Source organism: Camponotus vicinus, unplaced genomic scaffold (assembly GCF_025532165.1).
Source record: "Camponotus vicinus isolate PSW18456_S1 unplaced genomic scaffold, iyCamVici1.0 SCAF_7, whole genome shotgun sequence".
Classification (NCBI taxonomy): Eukaryota; Metazoa; Arthropoda; class Insecta; order Hymenoptera; family Formicidae; genus Camponotus; species Camponotus vicinus.
The window spans coordinates 7,332,806-7,354,556 of NW_028141979.1; the positions used below are offsets into that span (position 1 = coordinate 7,332,806).

At 32.6% G+C, this 21,751-nt stretch overlaps 3 protein-coding genes across 10 annotated transcripts in view; 2 read left to right on the forward strand and 1 right to left on the reverse strand.

The window, feature by feature from the left end:
• Nucleotides 1-5,349, reverse strand: part of Nep2 (M13 family metallopeptidase neprilysin 2) — a 35,412-nt gene extending 30,063 nt beyond the window's left edge. For both annotated transcript variants that reach the window (XM_083104189.1, XM_083104188.1), the window contains exon 1: nt 5,019-5,349. In XM_083104189.1, the coding sequence (XP_082960315.1) occupies nt 5,019-5,164 (146 nt within the window). In that variant the 5' untranslated portion in view covers nt 5,165-5,349. The remainder of the gene's footprint in view (nt 1-5,018) is intronic.
• Nucleotides 5,350-7,715: 2,366 nt separating this feature from the next.
• Ada2a (Transcriptional adapter 2A) lies at nt 7,716-11,253 on the forward strand. 4 transcript variants are annotated; one of them, XM_083104656.1, is made up of 3 exons: nt 7,716-7,953; nt 8,610-9,512; nt 9,596-9,762. In XM_083104656.1, exons 1-3 carry the CDS (start codon nt 7,833-7,835, stop codon nt 9,619-9,621), a joined length of 1,050 nt encoding a protein of 349 aa, XP_082960782.1. In that variant the 5' UTR covers nt 7,716-7,832; the 3' UTR covers nt 9,622-9,762. The 4 variants fall into 4 exon arrangements, with proteins under 4 accessions (XP_082960782.1, XP_082960779.1, XP_082960780.1 ...); XM_083104654.1 differs by adding an exon at nt 10,676-10,850 and having other exon boundaries at nt 7,717-7,953; nt 8,610-9,820; XM_083104657.1 differs by lacking the exons at nt 8,610-9,512; nt 9,596-9,762 and adding exons at nt 10,676-10,856; nt 11,004-11,253 and having other exon boundaries at nt 7,770-7,953.
• Nucleotides 11,254-16,241: 4,988 nt separating this feature from the next.
• Pde9 (phosphodiesterase 9) overlaps nt 16,242-21,751 on the forward strand; it is a 216,797-nt gene continuing 211,287 nt past the window's right edge. For 3 of the 4 annotated variants that reach the window (XM_083104400.1, XM_083104396.1, XM_083104398.1), the window contains exons 1-2: nt 16,248-16,534; nt 17,227-17,486. The gene's annotated coding sequence lies outside the window, so the exon portion shown is untranslated. Of the gene's footprint in view, nt 16,535-17,226; nt 17,487-21,751 lie in introns of all 4 variants that reach the window. The other variant, XM_083104397.1, reaches the window with a different exon arrangement.

Sequence of the window (21,751 nt, forward strand, 5' to 3'; positions counted from 1 at the left end):
TGTACGAATCATGAACGGTTAGCTGATTTTAAGATGGAAAAATATACGTGAATAAAGTGCCTCTTTACATAATCATATTTTAAATAAATCATGCATGATGTCCTATCTTCCAATGATACATAATTATTATAAATATTTACGTAAATTAATGTGCTTGAGCTTTAATTGGTATCTTTCTTTTTTGTAACTATAATAATTTAATCAAATTATTTCTACTTTTTGAAGTTTATTATGATTTTATATTAAATTTCTTACTCGGAACATTTTTTAATATTTATAAGAAATTAATAAGATATGTCATAAAATTAAAATAATTTTCAATCTTGAAATATTTAGATTCTGTAATGTGATATTTAGTTTAGAAAATGTAATTTAATTTCAATATATATTAAATTAAATTAGGTTAATTATATGCACAGGATATATGCACAGAATAGGAAGGATACATCACATTACGTGCAAAAAAGCTGCATAATCTTACGTATGCAACAGTCGACTAGGAGTGGCACCATTATGACGGTCAACACATGTTTATTTTCCTTATCCCGTTAAGTTCAGCTAATGCGTACAACAGTCGGTCTATCGGAAGATCGTTTATAAGTATTCATCTTGATTGAAATCGCATCTTACGACCGTTAACTATTACGAACACACCGTATCAATTCGTCACGATTTATCGGTATCCCATTAAGAATCTGTGAATTTCAAGATTGACCACGTACAATATATTTATGAAGTTAAATACAGGAATTTAACGTGAATTTAGACAAACGTCACATTTGGACATGTGTCGCATATAGATTATACTTTCGCTTTCTCATTTTTCAACTTTATTGTTTTTTATTAATATTTAATAATTAATTAAATATTTAATATTATTTAATATTAATTACTAATTATTTTATGCTTTTATATAGTACTTTTATATGCGTCGTAGCAAGATATTTAAAATGTTTAAATCGAGTCTTTTTCTGCCACTATTATTTTTTGAATTTATCCAATTTCACAATTTTAATCGATATCTCTTAGCGTTGTAAGTTCTAAATTGTTTATAATGTTTGGGAACAATGAAGAAAATACTCGATATTTTTACTCACATCCGCGGAGAACAAACCCAACGTACGCATAATAATCATGAGCGATGTTACGCAACAAAATTAGAGCTATCCTTACTTCCGGAACGTGACAGTTAGTTCTCGACAATCGGCGCCTCGTTTTATCAACATGAGACTACATATGAAGAAGATACTTTGTCATTGCGAAGATAGCAAAGACCTTGATTCGTATTTTGTCTCTCAATTTAGCTCTTTAAATTAACGCTACAGTCATCATCTAAAATAAAAAGCAAAATTCTTCAAATCTCGCGTGGTGCTAAATGAGATTAAAGAACATGAAATCTTCGCACTGCGTCAAATTAACGTAAAACGTGAGACTGACGTCTCTCAATGTTTATATATGTATTAGTGAAGAAAAGAATAAGTGAGAAATATGTCTTCTAGACACGATGATCGATATAAGCATGAAAACGAGCCTGTTTTGTAGATAAAATTACAGTTCGCGCGCTCGATCAATTCCACCGTTAACTTTCTAAACTGTCAATAATCGATCGTACAGTAGCAAAAAAGTTTAATAACGGATGGTGAAAGTAGTTTTGCGCTTTTTCATCATGAATGCAACTTTAGTAATATTTCGTCTCGTTCTCTTTGAATTATTATAATTATATTATAATTATATTATAATTATAATTATAATTATATTATAATTATAATTAAATTATAATTATATTATAATTATAATTATAATACGTTGTCGAAAACCTATCTATCTATTCATTATACATATAAATATCATATAACAGAAAATAATTATATTCGTCTTATATTTTGCTTCACATTGAACGACTGAATTTTAATATTCATCGAAGCTCGTCAATCTAGTGAATCCACGCGTATAAAATGCTGTTTCTGCATTATATTAATGATTTTCAAATAATTTATGACGAAAGAGAGAGAGAGAGACAGAAACACAAAATACGTGTGTATACATTTTTAAATATTGATGACTTTAACAATGTCCTTTACGTCTTTTTGTTTAGAATGAGAAACTATTCTCCTGATTTTATGTCGATATAATATATTCTTTTTTGCTAAGTTTTATTCATTCTTTTTATACGTGGCCACATTTTGGCGAACTCGACCTCGCTGTCATCGATCACGGTAGCTTACGTAAATCGTAATTTGCGTTGGAGCCATATAATCGTGGCGTCTCTGAGCATGGGCAGGATTCACCCAAAGTCGTCACTCCATGAATATTCATCGACGCTACTCTAATAAGGTCTCGGACTTAAGACCTATTTTAATGCATAAGATTACGAAAACTACTACATTTCTCACAAGGAACCCAATGATAACATTCCGAGTAAACTTTTACATTGAATCATTTTTATCTTTCACTTATATATATGTTTATATATTTATATTTTTTTATTAACTTTGTTTCTTATTTTATTAATTTTTTATTTCGTTCAACTTCTTTATTTCGTTCTGCTTCTATTTATGATAAGTATGGATATTTAAAGGGGAATTTGAAAAGAATTTTAAAGCAGATTCTGTGATCGCTGATGGGCAAGCATAATATTATGATCGAATCGATTGAATGCAGAAAAGATCCTATGAGGGATCCGAGGTCGATCGATCCATCGATCTTAAGTGGTATCTGCCTATCTGAATTTAGATGAGGATAGTCCTAGGGTCCATGATTGAGTGGTTCTTCGCGATGAACTTCTCAGAATTCTATACTGTCATGATGGAATTACATTCCTACGTTTGAATTACAAATCGATACATGAGAGATCTTTTTGGCATACAAATGAAGCATAATGAAGGTATAATATTATTCTATTCGCGAGATACGTGAAGAATTAATATATTATAAATTATTATATATTTATTTAAGATTAATATATTATAATATATATTAATACATATTAATATATTATAAATTATTATATATATTATATATATTATATATATTTACATATCTCTAGATGTATACATTTTTTAATCAATTCTATAAAGTTAGTCTTTTATATAATACATGTAGTAATGGATATTCAAAATCGTTTTTTGAGGAAAATTCTATAAGGAAAAAATTATTTTATTTATTTGTTATACATTAGCCGCAAATTGTATTAATTTTTTTTTATTTTACCATTAATTAAAAATTCAATTTTATTAATATAACAATCAATATAGTAGAAAAATAGATTAAAATTATATATATGTTAATAAAATTTTGAATTAATGATAGAATCGAAAAATACATGCAATTTTTAGCTAAAAATATTGGTCAGATTTTACTTTTCTTGTAGAAAAATTTGGAAATACAGAGAAATTTAAAAAAACTTGTGTCTAAATATGCACTTCATTTAAATGTCAATTGAATGATATGCAGCTTCGGCTGTAAATTGCGAGCGAGATAAGCTCTCTGTTCACACATGCACGCTAGTGCATGCACCGTTATGTAGAAATCCCTGCAGCGATATGAGATTAATGAGAAAAATTAAAATCATGCAATTGAGAGAACCACAGAAGTCCCATATATACATATATACAATCGTGTTTTATATCGCAAAAAAGAAAAAGAAAGATGTTATTCTTTTACGTTCCTTCGAGGCAAACGCGTCATCACTCATTTTTATCTTCAGACAAATCTTCAGATTAGAATTAGTCACGGTGTGATTAATTTAAGATGCGCCTGGCAATTTACTTTTGATAATAACTAGCGTCATTTTTTACGCATGTTTTGTAAATTTGGAGATATTCGCTAATAATAAGTATCGATCAGTTAAAAGATCGCTATGATTAATCTTGATGCTGCTTTAAAAAATTGTAAATTACTAGTTTATTGTTTTTAGATATAACTTGATTATATTAACTTATGATCAAATATATATTAATTTTATCATCATGAAGATTCATCGATATTAATAACCGATATCTCGCCGGATTCAGTTAGTGAAACAATTCTATTTCTTTTGAACATTTTTCATTAAGAAATTTATTTCACGTAATCTATTATAACATAAATGGAAAGTAATATAAATGTATAGAAAGAGAATGAAAAGATGAGTTCTTTACTTTGCTTATTTTGTTCTATTCTTTCGGATTGTATTACTAATAAGATTATCCTATAGTCAAGTCGTCAAACTGAATGATTGACGTTGACTTTCGATACTTAGAAGTATGAGACTTGGTTGAAATCTCGCTAAGTTATTGTCGAATGTTAAATCTGTCTCAGTTATTGTTATTTTCTCGTTGATGAACATTGCAATAGTTGTGTTTATGAACGTAATTTACGATGACATAACGTTAATTATTCCTCGATGTTGCGCTTTAAAACTCAATCGTAAAAAATGTAAATTCTATCAAGTCCTTTCAGAAAACACATAGAATAACGACTAAATACAATGGAGAATATAGCTTTTATTTGCATTTATTCATTATGTCGATTCTTTGCTTTCTTTAAAGCTTAATTGTGCTTAATTATTTACGTCGATAATTGCTAAATGTTTTTCATAAAATCAATTATAGTCTTAAAAATAATTTATTATTATTTGATGATTTATTATCTAACAAAATTATTATTATTATCTTTTTCAACAGTTTGCGTCTTTTTATGTAACGCAAACATAAAAGCGTGTATGCTAAAGATTAAAGAGAATATTTTTAATACACTAATTATATAATTTTTTAAAGATTCTAAACTTTTCTTTAAATATCCATAATTTAAAAAATTGAATTTTACTTTCTCTTATTTCCAAATAATTGTTTTGCATAAAATTTTGTCTACCATTCGAGCCGTTATTTTAAAAAAATATAATTTCTGCTTCCTATGTTTTACTTCACAAAAGCGCCGCAACTACGTTAATGATTGCTTTTTCGAGAAGCTCATCGTGCTTCGCGAACAGTTTTCTGGAAGTATTCGCCTGACATTTCCGACAAGGCCAAACGTCTTACCCTTTAACGGTGGTTACTCTGTAGACGGTATCGAAGATGTCATCGCGAATCGAGCGGACGTCCTCGTCCTTCCTCTCTATCAGCTCGTGGAAGCGCAGCGTCCTCGCGTTCGAGAAGTCCGGCTCCGCGTCCTGCGTTATCTCCATTTTCAAATGGGCCACGTACCCTCGTTTCGAAAACACGGAAATTGACTCTTCGAGGACGACAACTCGGCGACGTTTCCCACGGTCGGCGATCGAGCGACGAGCTTTTCGCGTATTAATGCACGCTCGCGCGAGAGAACTGCACGGAACAAACTTCCATCGTGCATGGTGCGAGTTTCTATTGTCTCCGAGACATATATGCGTGAAGGACGGCGCGCTTCGGGAGACGTTCCTAGGGCGCATGTGAGATTTATGGAAAAACAATACATAAACACAGTATACCCCGCGTTCTAATATATAAATAGAGTAACCAGATAAACCAGATGTATAACCGATAAATCGAACGATCGGCTGAATCTTTAATGTCGAAAATAAATTTATATATAAATATATATACATTCGCAGTTGTAAGAAATTATTATAGTTTTTTCGTAAATTTTCGTGAAAATTAATTAATTAATTAATCTAAGTGTTTCTTCAAGATTAATTTTTTCACAAATTTTTAAAAAAAAGTCAGCTGCTATTTGCATAATGTTGTAAAAACAGAAAATTCTCAGAGAGTTAAAAATAAAAAATTTTAACGAAAAATTACGTTTTTCTGAAGATGCGAAGAAGTTGAAAGGCTTTGTTTTCCTTGCGGAAATTCGCTATTCTTATTATTAGCGGCACATCTTCGGCATAGAAAGCCGTTAGTTAGCGTATTTGAAAGGTGTTTTACACGACACTTTCACAAAATGTCGGTTAATGTGTGCGCATAATAATGCGATTGTTATGGGACCATGCTTCTTACGAGGGAGTAGATTTGAATGTTTCACTCGTCGCGTGTGCGACGTATGCGAACGTAACGAACGACATGTTCAACGTAAGAGAATCTAATGAATAGAAATGAAAGCGGATATACTTGAAATTTTTTTAAATATCCATACAAAGTGTTTGTATATATTATAATTTTGTAATTATAAATTCCTTTCACCACTCGTGCGAAGTGTCTCACCACTAAAAAATATTTTAAATGCAGGCTTGATAAATGCTTGTCATATACATAATTATAATTTATATAATTTCATTAATTTCAATTTTCCTTTTTTATAGTAAAATTTTATTTCAACGATCAAGAGTTGTACAAGGAAAAAACTATAATATAGAAAAATACTTTATTATTGCTTTATCTATGCGTATTATTCATCCTCTAATAACAGATAATAATATAATATGAACAAACTCATTATTATGGTTAAAATTTTTCCTTCTACGCTTCTCTCTCAATTTCTAAAAATGACAATGTTTTGTTCTCGTGAGACCCAACAATATTCGTAGCCGATACTTGCTTTTAGGAGAAAGTCGGTAAATATCGCGCGCTATTTAATGATATGCAATTTAATACATAATCTCTTTTCGCCTCGAGATAGCGATGCATTTTGACTTCATTTTCATGGTCCCACGTCCATGGTCCATTGTTGTTCATTGAAAAGCGACGATGTGCATTTTAATAGCTTCAACGCGGATTCTCTCGATTAGGTATTCCGATGTTATCGCTCTACGGTTGACCTTAATTACTGTGCATCTTCAACCAATGTCTGGTTCATTGTTGTTCAGGACGCACCCTAATTCAATGTCTGTATTCTACATATTTCAGAATGATTAAACTCTAGCTACCAAGTAGCATATTTGTGCTCAATTTCTATCGCAAAATCTTTCATTAAATTTTAATTACATTTTGCAGATTTTACAAAAAAAAAAAACACATTTATTCCGGATGCACAATCAACTTACTGCAATTTAGTACTAATCAAATCTAGTGTCAAACTATTAACTGCTTATTGTTACTAATATTTTGTTTGCTTGAAAAAATTCTACAAAATTTTTAAATTAAAACCAAAGGTTTTTGAAATTAAACTTCTTAAAAATCTTAAACAAATTAAAAGATTTAATAAATTAATTTAATATGTATTATATTCAGTAATTTTATCTGAATGTTATATTACAAATATATTATGTATAATATGTATTTTTTCAATATTCCTATTTAAAAGAATTTTATAGAAGCTATAATCTAAAAATTACAAGCTTGCAACATTTATCCGGCGAGTACAAATTTTCTCTAACCGTTCATCGTTTCGGCCACCTGATCGCGCCACTGAATGCGACTTGTGTCCATTCAAAGCATGACGCATGCTTCTTCGTAGAAGCAGTCATATCAGATGGAGGGATTTTTCGCGCATGCGTAGTCGCGTTGGGAATCAGATGACCTTTAGCAGCGTACATATGTTATCGAGATTTAGGGTATCCTTAGGGCCCTCGTAAAAAAGAAAAAATATAGAAAATATCTCCTAGAAAATTAATAAATTCTATGTATGTACATAATATTAATTTATGTTTAATATAAATTTCACGTATTTTGTATATTATTAATATGAGAAAAAATACATTAAAAATCTGTGTAGCTTCAAAAGTACCTTACGTTGCATGAATACGAGTCTGTCGAGGTAATAACTTGGGGTCTGTTCTTTTCAGCTGCACTGCTGCACTAGTGCAATAAGTTAGAAAGAGACAAACATACTTTCTTTCACTCTAACTAATTGCACTAGTGCAGCAGTGCAGCTGAAAAGAACAGACCCTTGTACACGTGGTAAGGTTGGATTGGGAAGAATTCCTCCAGCTGATAGCGTTGATGCCGACTCGTTCGCCGAGATTCTTAAACAAGTATCCGTATCTTTGTGCCTTTACGCTGGCTAATTCCAATATCACGGACATGACAGAAGAAGATGCGGCGGATTTACAATTTCCAAAAGGTATATACATTTCCTGATCATATGTAAAGACTGACAGGCACGTCATGGGATTAACTTCACTCCCATGATATCTTTGTTGTGGCAATTTAATGAGAAAAATTAATCTTTTCAGCCTTCAAATTGATTGAATTTTTTATTATATTCATATTGAGAGCGAAAATATCTTTAACTACTTATATTTTAAAGGTTTGCACACGTGGATAGAGGAGAATACGGAGCAAATATATTGTAGAAATTTACTGTAATCATATTGAATGTGATTTTGACATTAGATAAAATATCAAATCTTTAAAAAAAATAAGAGAGATATATACATAAATATGTATAGAAAATCTAAATATATAATATCTATAAAATGTGAACAATCAAGGATACAATATTTCATCGATAAAACTTTGTATCTAAAGTATTTAAAGTAACAGCTATATCTATTGTGCCCAAAATTTAATTTATATTTCTGAGAAAATAATTAATCTAAAATTTAAGTTTAATGTTACGTTAATATTAAGATTAAGCTTCATCACAAAATTTATGTATATTGATGCAGTTTCGAATAGTTTCGTTTGACTAGAATTTCTATTGTTTGTCCCAACACAATTTAAAAATACCTGCACATCCGAGTGGCCAGGGTTAAAGTAACGAATTTCCTCTTTCAGACTGTTCACTGACAATGAGTCCGAGAGACAGGTTTGAACATGACGTAGAACTTGAGGTGTCAGTCCTAGAGGATGAAATTCTTACTTCAGACCCGACATGCTGCGTGTGCAGATCTACCCTTGTGGAGCCATATATTCGTTGCGCCATATGTAACAATGTTGAAATATGTCCATCTTGCTTCTCCAAAGGCTGCGAGACCGACGAACATAAGAACGATCACGATTATGTGATTATAAAAAATGAATTTCCCCTGATCGATGGCAGTGGTTGGGCTGCTAAACAGGAGCTCGAATTGCTGGACGTTGTGCAACAATGTGGTTTCGGAAATTGGATCGATGTAGGACGTAGGATACAGGGAAAGTCCGCTGAGGAATGTAAGATGCATTATCTACAACACTACATAGATAATCAGACTCTACCGGACCTGCCAAGAATCAGGGATATCAGAACTAGTTTATTCGCCTGCGAACCAATTCCCTACCTGTACAAGTTGCAGGATCTAGAAGAGCCGCCCAGATTCGCCTCGGATACGATTAATGCCAGACTGTTAGCCGGTTATAACGCGGCTAGATCCGATTTCGAGGTGAATTTCGATAATCATGCGGAATCGTTGATAGCTAATCTCGAGTTTGATGAGTTCCAACCGGTCGACAACGCGTATGCATTAGGGCAAGCTTTGCAAACGGCGATTGTGCAGGCGTACAACAATAGATTGAAAGAGCGCGCGAGGAGACGGAGGATCGTACGCGATCATGGACTGATCATTTTTCGCAAGGCCATATCATGGACACGGAGATACGAGAACACGATAACGCGATCGCTCGTGGAGAGACTGCTGATATTCGTGCAACTCGTGGACGGAATGGAGTTTGACTTTCTCATGGAGGGTCTGCATCGTGTTGGCGAGTTAAAGAATCGGATCAATAGACTTCTGGAATTTAGAGGAAACGGACTCACACACTTTCACAGCGTGTCTATGTTTCAGAAGTTGAGCAAGATAAGGCAGGATAACGAGCGGGAGAGAAAACAGTACATGAGTAATCCGGAGTACAGTTGGAGGAGCCTGTTGCCTGACGGTTTCGCCGGCTGCAATAGTCCGATTTCTGGAAATATGCAACGCAAGTCCGCTCCTCCTCTCACGATAAAAGGCCTACCGGGATACGAGAAGCTGAGTGCCGACGAGAGAGAGCTCTGCTCCATCGCGAGAGTGGTACCCGACAGTTATTTGGACTTTAAGCAACTTCTGATAACGGAAAACAAGAAAAACGGCCATCTCAGATTGGCGCAGGCCCGTATTCTCCTGAAAATCGACGTGAACAAAACGCGAAAAATATATGATTTTTTGGTAGAAAATGGATACATCAATAAGCCGGCTCAATGATATTTATTTTTGCAAAGTGATATGCAAAAAATAGCACGCGACATGCAGATATATATTGATATATATTGTGATATTATAAATTAAGTCAGACGTGTCATTGTTTTAAGAAAAATTTTGCATTTTAGGAAAAATAATTTCCTAGAGAATGTCCAAGTTTTATACATATATTTATTTTAATATTTTTTATTTTCTTTAAAAGAGATTGGAATTATATAATCATTATTATTTTAGGTATTACAAAAATTAATTAGTAATCTACATTATTTTACAAGCAATGGTAGATTGCAATAATAGGATTAAAATATTTCTTTTTAAAAATCTTGACTAAAATTTGTAAATATTAGTAGATCGTAATAAGTAAATATTGATAAGGGCTTTTTAATTATATATGTTTAATTAGCAAAAATGCAATCCCAAGACATTTATTCGTTAATCATATTTTATCTTCTTCATATCTATTTAATTTTTTAATCAGAAAATAAAACGTTTTCAGCAATGCGAGATAGTTTAATATCATTAGAAACATTTTTGTTGTATCTTCTGTATCATTAAATTATTAATGATTGCTAATAAGCTTCTGAATTTGGACAACTTTGGGAAAGAAATGGCGAATCATCACACATCAATTTTGTTATATGATGAAATTTTACTTATTAAACGCTAAGATGACAAATTCCTTCGCAGAATTCGAAAATGCGGAGACGTTATTGATATCGGAAGTTTATATGCTATTAGAGCACAGAAAAGCTCAAAATGAATCTGCGGAAGAAGAGCAAGAATTTTCTGAAGTTTTCATGAAGAGCTTAACATACACTAATCGATTCGGAAAGTTGAAAAATAAGGAGACAATCGCAGCCGTTAGAAGGTAAGATATATATAAATTAATGTATAAAAAAATATTTCAATAGTATATATATATATATATATATATATATATATATATATATATATATAACAAAATGTGAATGTGATGCAATTAATATAACACGAAATATTTTTTACATTATTACAGTTTGTTGATGCAAAAGAAGCTACATAAATTCGAGATTGCCTCGTTAGCTAACTTATGTCCCGAAACTCCGGAGGAGGCAAAAGCTCTTATTCCTAGTCTCGAAGGACGTCTAGAAGATGAAGAACTCAGAACAATACTTGATGATATACAAACAAAAAGATCTCTACAGTATTAAAAAATGAATTTCTTATGTGATTTTTTACTTTTCTCTTCGATATTTTTGCTAGAAATATAAATGAATATGATTCGAGTTATAGTTATTATAAAAACGCGGTACAAAAAAATCTCCCTTTGAAACATGAAGTTTTAATGAAAATGTGATATGTTAATTTATTCATATATTGTTGTCGGTGCTCTCTCTGGCATAAGATTTCATTAGATATTACTTTAACGAGAATTTCATTCTATCGATATTCATTATAATGAAACTTTACTGTTATAATCTTGTGACACCCAATTATTATGACCACTAATTAAACTGTGGTTATCGATTCACATATCATACCGTTAATGTTAATTAGTAAGACATTTTCTATCACTTTTTCTTTCTCTCTCTTCATGAACTTAATAAAAATTTTAAAAAATTTTTTCATTATCAATGTATAATTGTGCTACAAAATCATCATCTTTTAGGAATTTATTTGTTATTTTCTCGTATTAATATATATTGAAATTTTTATAGTTTTCTCACGCAAATTTTCACTGATATTTATTTTTATAGAATAAATTTATTAAAAACTCCAAACCTCCCGCATCATTTTTGTTATTATTTTATTTGCAAAAATACTGTTAGAAATATACTCGTGCGGTCAGAGAAATCATATCCAGTTTCCCAATGCCGGCAATTTGTGACAACTCGCGAAAGAAGACGATGCTAATCGCGCCGACGACAACCGCGTATTACCAGCAAGATAATTATGGCTTGGCATGAAGCAGTGGTGGGCCCTCATCTCGCAATAATCTTGCGATAACCGGCAGCAAGGTAACTTGCTCTCTTTAGCAAAATCTTGCTGTTCTTTTTAGTAAAGTCAAGCTCGCGATAAGGATCGATGTCGTTCTACCTATCATTCATCACTAATGGTCACTCTTCACTATGCTCTTTGCATTAAAATACGTTAATCTTCATGATCTTTTAATGGTTTTCCTTTCTACCGATTTTCTATTTTCGCGGAAAATATATATTTTCATATTGTTATAAAATATATCTAAGATAAAAAAAAATATGATCTTTTCATTTCTAGTCTGAAGATGTACAAGACAACAAAGAGCTCTTTTTTTTTACCTTTTATTTGCTATCTTCCGTATTTGAACATTCCATAAAAAAGTTGCGCATAACATGAATTTTTCGATTTCAATATTAAATTACAAAAAGCCGAAAAGTAAATATTTCATGTACACAAAATAATTTTCTTCAAAAATATACATTTTATTAAATTTACAACGTGTCACTTGCATAAAGAATATATATATATATATATATATATATATATATATATATATATATATATATATATGTATATAAATATTGATATAAATATAAAAGAGATATAAATCCTTTGAATGCAAATTTAATAACTTTAATTAATAATATTTAATTAATTAATAATAATTTAATTAATAACAAATTTAATTAAAAAGACAACAGTATTTTATGATGGAAGCTGAAATGTTGCTAAAAATACATTTCTCTTTCAAAAATCCGGCAAGGAATCTACTCTCTATAATTAATTTAGTATACAATTATTCTTGCTGTGGGATATCACCTAGTTACTTCGACGTAACCGGAATGAAAAGATGCAATAATTTCATGATTAGTAACACTTCGTTTTATTCAGCCTCTAACAGTCATTAAATGACTATTATTAAGACTATTTTATGAATCGTTCGTTCTTGTTTACGCGAGTTTCCCCAAGTTGAATGTAACGCGCGATATCTCGCGATAGGGGTTTACATACCGGTCATATAATGACACTTGCATTAGACGAATGGCGAGAAGAGAGCGGCGCCGTCATTGCTGGCGACATGGAGTAATCGGCAACGGCACCGCTCCCACGAAGAGGCCTCTTAAGATAATTACGACCCTTAATCGCTCGTAAACTTGGAGAAAATGCACGCGACTGGTAGTCGATAGTGGAATCGAAACGATTCATGGAAGAGCGTTATCTAAATCGGCGAGACCGATCAATCGATCGTACCTCGAAATAGCATCCATTCGCATTATCGAAAGAAAATTTTATTGATTTAATAATTTTAGTTTTTTAATTTATTCCAAGCTTGCTTCTTTTATAACTATTATTTTACATGATTTCAAGTGCAAAAATATATAAATAAAAAATAAGATGTTGACTCTTTTATATATTTTTCTTGGAAATCTCTACTAATGTGTTAATTATGAGAGAATTATTTTATAAAATTTCTAAAAGGAGAGAATTCTAACTTTAGACTTGTGAAAATTGATGTTTTCAATCTACGTTTATCCAAAACGTTAATTATTTTCGATTTTATCGATTTAATAATTTTAGCTTTTTACGAATTAATTCCAAGCTTGCGTCTTTTATAATTATTATTTTACAAGATTTCAAGTGTAAAAATATATAAATAAGAAATAAGATGTTGACTCTTCTATATTTTTCTTGGAAATCTGTACTAATGTGTAAATTATGAAAGAATTATTTTATAAAATTTCTAAAAGGGGAGAATTCTACCTTTCGACTTGTTAAAATTGATGTCTTCAATCTACGTTTAATCAAAGCGTTAATTATTTTTGATTTTATCGATTTAATAATTTTAGCTTTTTACGAATTAATTCCAAGCTTGCGTCTTTTATAATTATTATTTTACAAGATTTCAAGTGTAAAAATATATAAATAAGAAATAAGATGTTGACTCTTCTATATGTTTCTTGGAAATCTGTACTAATGTGTTAATTATGAAAGAATTATTTTATTATAAAATTTCTAAGAGGAGAGAATTCTAACTTTAGACTTGTTAAAATTAATGTTTTCAATCTACTTTCAATCTACTTATTTTTTAAAATTTCTAAAAGGAGAGAATTCTAACTTTAGATTTATTAAAATTAATGTTTTCAATCTATTTTCAATCTACTACCTGTTAAAATTGATGTTTTGAATCTACTACGTTTAATCAAAATGCTAATTATTTTCTATTTTCTATTCGAATCAAGATGCACATCAATCACATACACGGAAATGCTTGTAAATTGATGCGTAGACGCTGCGCCAGGAGACTCGTTATTTTCACGCTTGTTATTTTCCTAATACGGCATTATTTCCTTGGAATTGCGTGGCAAATATAAACTGCAGGACAAGCATGCTGTAAAGGATGGAATAGATCCAGTGAAACGCGCAACAAGTCTATATTCGCGCGGTGAGTCTGGTAGCCAATCGATGAAATCAATTTGCATAATGTATACACGCGAACGTGTATGCTTGACAATGCCTCGATGTCGTAGAGTTGCCTTTATATGACGATAGCGGAATAACATTGACGCGCGCGCGTTCGCTAACGTCAATAATATCGTGGAGACAAAACGCATGAAAACAAAATTGAAGTGTATCTTAAATACATACACGCGATATGCGCAGCGCATTGATGTGTATGATATCATTGGTGATGATTAGAAAAATTTTTATTTTTTTATTTTAATAAAATTATATATTTAATTTAAAACGTGTATTTTCAGATGGAAAAATCAATATTATTTTGAATGAGATCGCAAAATCGTATGTAAGGTACCGATATTGTATGTACATGTGCGCTAAAATGATTTACGATTTTGCTTAGTCGTAAAACAATTCAGTATTTCAAACTTTAACGAGTTCGCGCTTTTAAGCGAGTTTACAGTTTCTCCAAGTACTAAACGATTGTCAAACTAATGATGCTGCAGGACACAGTTCTGTTGTTTTAATGTACCTTTAAACGAGGTTTAAACTGTCGTGTTCAACGTAACAGCGATTAATACCGCGGTTAATGTATCACACGTAACTATGTAACTACGACCCATAGAACAATATACTGTCTAACAATGTACAATGTTACAATGATATATTGTGCTTCGTATAAATATGATTTTTTTCCGCAATGTGTCTTAAATCGCTGAAAAATAAGCCGGGGATTGAATTTTATTTGTATGAGTCATTTGAAAGAGAGGATATAATTATCAGAATTAAATTTAAAGAGCAAAAATAATATTTTTATTTGATTTTTACTTAAAAATAATATTTAAATATTTTATGTACTAAATATACAAAAATATTTCCAAAAATTTAAGAGAGAAAATATTGCAGAAAATAATTAGCGCAAATTTATTATTCTACTAAATAATCATGAATTATTATAATTCATCTCTTTAAACTTTAAAACAAATTTAAAACGGGATATTTTAATTAAAATATAATGTTTCAATAATATAATATTAAAATAATATAATATTTGTATATCTTTTCTGTACAGCTTCTCTAATATATTTTCAATTTAAATGAGAAAATATTACAAAAAATAACCGCAAAAATTTATTATTCTATTAAATAGTTATAAATCTTGTAAGTTTATCTCTCTTCAAACTCTAAGTAAATTTAAAACGGGGTATTTTAATTAAAAATAATATTTAGATCTCTATATATAGCTTTTAAGTGCGAAAGTAGAGTATCTTCAAAAATTTAAGAGAGAAACTATAGAAAATAATTGACGCATAAATTTATTATTCTATTAAATAGTTTTATAAGTTTATCGTTCTTCAAACTCTAACACAAATTTAAAGCGAGGATTTTAATTTAATAAAAAATAATATGTATTTAGATCTCTTATATATAGTTTTTATGTAAGAGTAATGAAACTTTAAGAGAGAAAATATTACAGAAAATAATCGGGGCGCATAAGTTTATTATTTTACTAAATAATTACGAATTATTACAAGAATTTCCCAAACTCTAACACGCACGAATCTTACCTATTTTACTATAGATTCGAAATCTGAGAGAGCAGTGTAATTCGAAATATTCCTGTTGGCGAGTAGGAGCGAACTAGCGCTCCTCCATCGACCTGCACGATGCACGGTCAGCGATCGAGTGAGGGAGCGGGCCTCGGCGACCGGGCGGCGGGCGCCGCGATCGGTTCGGTCCGCGGCGGCCGAGCTTGGCCGAGCGCGGCCGAAGATTGCCGAGCGCGAGCGGGGCGCCACACTGCGGCGGAGCCGCTCCGAAGCTATATTCAGTGTAATCTGAACCGGCGCGCGAGGCACACGTCGACGCGTCCTGGTCCGCGAGCGCGCCTCTACCGCGCATCGTCGTCGACGATCTTCGTCGTCTCTCGCGATACGAACGTTTTCTTTGAAACGGGAAACGTAAAACTGTGGTGCGAAAATTGCGAATCGAAAGAACGAGAGAGAGATCGGCGCTTCTCTTGTCTCGCTCCCTCCATCTTCCTCCTCGATTTTGAAAACCGCGCGTGTTTGAAACTCCGCGAAGTTCAAGTTGCAGAGAGAAGTGAACGCTTGAACGACGAACATCGAGGTATCGTAATCCGCTACCGATCTTTCTCGTTCATCCTCCTCCCCGTCTTTTCTCTCGTATTATTTATCGCTGTGTTATTTCCCCTCTCTCTCTCTCTCTCTATTCTTGTCCCTCGCGCTCTACCCGTATCTCTTCCTCGCCTTCTCCGCGTCTTTCTCGCCCTTTCTTCCCGTCTCGTTCGCGCCGACGTCTCGCGGGGTCAGTGGCTGCTCGATCGGATCCTGAAGCAGGAACATACCGGTGGAAGAGAAGGACAACGATCTCCCTCCCTCCTCCTCTCCCTCGGCGAAAGAGAGATTGCGACTGTTGCAACGATCGCGCGCGCGCGCATCTCGGCTCCTCCTCGGGGGATCGTTTTCGAAGCGCTTCGTTTTTCGCGCCACGAGACCAAGTATCGAGATCGATATCCGACACCGAGTTACATTGATCGTCCGAAGCGCGTCTTCGGTTGCGGGAAACTCGCGCGTTCCTTATCGCGCCGTTCCTAGTATCGCTCGCTTTTTTTCTGCAATCCTTCCTCGTCGCGTCGTTCTCCGTCTCCTTCTTGTGCTCCCCCTCCCCCTCTTTGTGTGTCTCTCTCTCTCACACGTTCGCACGCGTGCACTCGGTGCGCGCGCGCGCGCGCTCTCCCCCCCTCTCTCTCTCTCTCTCACTGTCTCTATCTCTGTCTCTCTCTCTCTTGGCGGTCGCAGCTGGCTGTCTCGCTCGCTCGCTGTTTTCTCGCGAAGGAGAATAGGAAAAAGAGGAGAATCGGCGCGAGTGAGAGAAAGACGCGAGCGTCGCCTGTGAAGAAGCTCGAACTAGTCGCGAGTTTGTGTTTTTGTTTATGCGGAACGGACTCTTGCACCGATAACTACACCCTGGACACGACACTGCGTTGCTACGTCGAAGGAAGTGCAAGTGGACGCGCCTCGGAAGGACGATTCGTCGCTGGAGGAGGCGTTCGAGAAAGGTGAGCCCCTCTCTCTCTCTCTCTCATTCTCCCAGCGTCCGACTTATTCCCGCTGAAATTGAAGGTAAAGAATCCCCGATAAGAGAGAGATAAGCGAAGCTGGGTCGAAAGAGAGAGGAAGAGCAAGAATCCAACTGATACGTGAAATGTGTGCCATTTTCAAGCTGGCTTCCAGGAAGCGAAAGTAATCATTTTTGGGGTAATTCGACGATGAAAATGACTACTTTTGCTCGAATAAATTCGAAATAATATTCGTGCGTGAGAATAAATGACTGAATTTTTTGCGTACATTGGATGCATTAACGTGCGTCAGGCAATACGCATTAAAAAATCGTTATTTGTTATTCACGAATACATTTCGCGCCTAACACTCGCCGGAGGCGGGAGTTGATTCATTGTGGCGATCAGTATTGTCGATTTGAGCACACAACATTGTCGCGTACATTTGTCACGCAAATGTTGAGAACAGAATGACTTTGCCGCTATTGTCACTATTACATTCAATGTAACGCATTATGCCTTAAGTTACATTCACGTGTTCGTACATTTCTTCGCGGCTTGAGGCGAGGTTTTTCACTTTCTCCACATTTTCCATCGGTAATTATGGAGATTCCATACTTGTGTGTTTCAGTATTTTCGAAAGTCGATTTTAATCATTACAATAAGACTTAGATTCCGCGACAATGTTTGTGTCTAAAGTCTGGAATTTTAATGATTGGATTTAATTCTAGACTGAGAAAGAAAATTAACCTGACTAAATATTTTCAACTAATTATTATAAATATTTAAGTATTAAATAAATGTCAAGTTAAATTTAATGTTGTATTTAATTTAAATAATTAAATTATTGTCGTATTTAATTAAAATATTTCAATTAAAAAAATAATAATTAGTTGAAAGTATAATAATTAAATAATTAAAAATATAACAATTAAAAAAATAATAATTAGTTGAAAATATTTAGTCAAATTTACAATTTTTTTTCATACATGAATATATATATATTTTTTATTATATATTTTATTATATATTATTTATTTGGAATACGCGTGTTTTTTGTATATTATTTGTTGCGAGCTTAAATATTGGTTCTTTAACTTGGATTCTTTAGCATTTAAAACCCGAACAATGTATGTAAAATTGTATGCGTTTCCGTTTCCACATAAAAGCCGTCTGTTAGTTTATGCAAGGTTAACGTGCGTTGAAACGAACACGTGCGTTTATGCTTATTGCATAACAATATCTAGTATAGGTTGCTAAAAGGCGCGCGTTGCTCGGTCGTTTCTCGATTATGAATGAACTTGCGTACATCGGAAATGGATTTAATTACGAGCGCATTAGATAGAATTTATCGCGCTGGCATTTTGCCGCAACATTTCTGCGAAACGGGCGACTCGCTTTGTAAAGTGAACGAGGATGGTGAATAGAGGAGCATTAATAAGTGAATAAAACGATTGTTAAGGGCACACGATGCATCGTGCATTAATAAAATAATAGCCATGGATAAATTAATAGATACGAGAGACGGTCTTTCTCCTCTTTTCCCCTATATATCGCAATTAGCTCTAAATATTGATAAATGTTTGAATGTAGTTTATGTTTTCAGAAAATTCGATATGCTCTGTTAATGCACTTTAGTTATATACGAATTTTGTTTGCTTCACATATATCAAATAGAGCAATAAATCTGTCTAATAGATAAATTAATATCCATTGTTATGAAAGTATCATTAACAGAGAGTATCTTTAATAGAATATAATTTTAAAAATGTCTTAGATCAAGAGAAAGTTATATACATTTGAGAAAAGTTTTTTCTTCCTATTTAATATATTAATTAAACCTCCAATTATTTCTCGAGATTTAATTCATTAAATAAATCTCAAGTTATATATTTTACAAGATTTTTTTTTAAGAAAGCAAAATCGCGAAATTTGAAGCAAATTAATATCCATTGTTATGTGTATATAGAAAGTATCTTTAATAGAATATCTTAATAGAGTATCTTTAATAGAATATCTTTAAAAGAATATAATTTTAAAAATGTCTTAGATCAAGAGAAAGTTATATGCATTTGAGAAAAGTTTTTTCTTCCTGTTTAATATATTAATTAAACCTCCAATTATTTCTCGAGATTTAATTCATTAAATAAAACTCAAGTTACATTATATATTTAACAAGATTTTTTTTTAAGAGAGCAAAATTGCGAGATTTGAAGCTAATCGAATGATTAATTATTTTTCCGACTTAAGAAGCTTTATTTGTCAACTCGTGGATCCTCGTCATTAATAAGTTTTTGATAATTAAAGCGGCACTTTTTAGTAGAAGCGCTGCGCTTTTTGTGTTGAAATAATATTGAATCTGAAAATTCAAGACGAGGATCGCACGCGTTCGTTGATTCCCTTTTTCCGGGATGCTTCGTGTATTAGTATAAGCCATCGTTATTCAACGATGGATTCGACGTAATGGCGTAGGTGATAAATTAGATGGTTGTAATGCAAATTGCGCCAGGCGGTTTTCTATGAATGAACGCGCACGTCTTGCACGTTGAACTTTAATTTACTCGCGAGCGAATTTACTTGCGAAAGATAAGGAAGGGAGGAGGGGAGGAGCGCATTATGACGATTGCATCTAGCGAAGGAGATGATGTGTGTGTGTGTGTGTGTGTGGGAGGTCACAATATTTTTCCTGCGTTATATGGATGTTCGTCGTTTATCGAACGACCTTTGTTATTGCAAAAGTCGACAATGGGCGCTCATAGTGTACAACATATGAGCCCAGAGTTGCCATCCTTTTTCATTAGATCGTTATATATTTATTGAAATATTTTATTGTATCTCGACCAAGTTTCGCCTCAATTTCATTTACAATGGAAGCGATGACAATTATATTTTGCGCTTATTTTTCAGGGCATATATAAATAAATGTATCAAAACCTTTATTTTTCTTTTTTTTGTTATTTTTAAAAAGATTTCCAACCACATGTTATCCCGAACAAACATGCTCTGCGTGAATCGTTAATAGTCTGCGAGTCTGGTGTGTAAATTCTGTCGGTTTCAAATGTAAATTCGTAGTTTATTCGTTTCCGCAAGTCGTGCGATTCGTCGGGCTTTCGCTTTTTATCGGGGAAAAACAAACGCGAGAAGGCGGCCCCTTATCTCGCCTCTCGGAAGCTTGTGGCTTGTTCTCATAAGAATGAAAAACAACTTTAAAGTTTTTCATCAACTGTGGAAGAGACGCACGCCCGTCATTGATAATTTTATTCTAATTCCCGATTGCATGTTTCTCCTTCTATCGAGATTCCTAAAATTGTATAAAATTATTATTTATAATAAGTACTTTCTCCTGCATCAATTGCGACGATTTCTTTTATTTATGTTCGCCTTTGAAACGATGAAAATCGCGTTATGAATGTTTTTGTCGCGAATTAAGACCGAATAATTTATTTGCCAATTTTAACGTCATTTCTCTCGATGAATTGCATTAATTATGAATTACACACATTTTACCATAAAGTATGACGGAATTAATATTGGAATTAATTTTTATTATATATGTAGATAATTAGAGTATTACTTATTTTATTTTTAATAATTCCTGGCTTTAATTATTTTAACGGAAAATTATGTCAATGTTTTATACGTGTTAATTTTAAAGTATTCATGTGATTAACGAGAAATTAAAACTGCTATTATAGACATTTATTTCTTATCGAGCTGTTATTTTTTGCGTTTATATTTTCTATCAACAGAAAATTTTCTCCCGTATGAAATTTATCAATATTTACATCGATTTAATTTCAGAAGTGATCCAATTTATATTGTGGTTTTTTGCGAACGAATCAAACATTCATGTCTCTGACATGACGTGAAGGGATTATGTTTGCTGCTACATTTCTGCTGGAAACTAACGAAAATACATCTCTCTCGATGGATTGAGAAAGCTACATATGTTATTCGTCACGTTATGGGGCTTCTATATACTCGAAAATATCTTCCACGATTTATTTATTATTTAAAAATGTGTATAAGATTTTTTATCTTACTAGATTTATATTTTTTAACGATAGAGTACTATTTAATTGTATTAGTATATTTTATTTATCTAATTAATATTTCTAAATTATATTTGTATATGTTTTATTTAATTATTTAATGTTTGTATTTTATTGAAATATTAAGAAAGTATACTTTTGTTTATTTTTTTTTTTTTCGAGAACGATTAGTATCTAATACATATCAACGCGTGAAAAATTTTTTTTTAATAG

Excerpts from the sequence above, each read along its gene's own strand:
- Ada2a (XM_083104653.1), top strand. The coding sequence starts at position 7,833 with ATGCCGACTCGTTCGCCGAGATTCTTAAACAAGTATCCGTATCTTTGT. Across the intron at positions 7,954-8,609 it reads GGATTTACAATTTCCAAAAG|ACTGTTCACTGACAATGAGT; the intron begins GTATATACATTT and ends TTCCTCTTTCAG.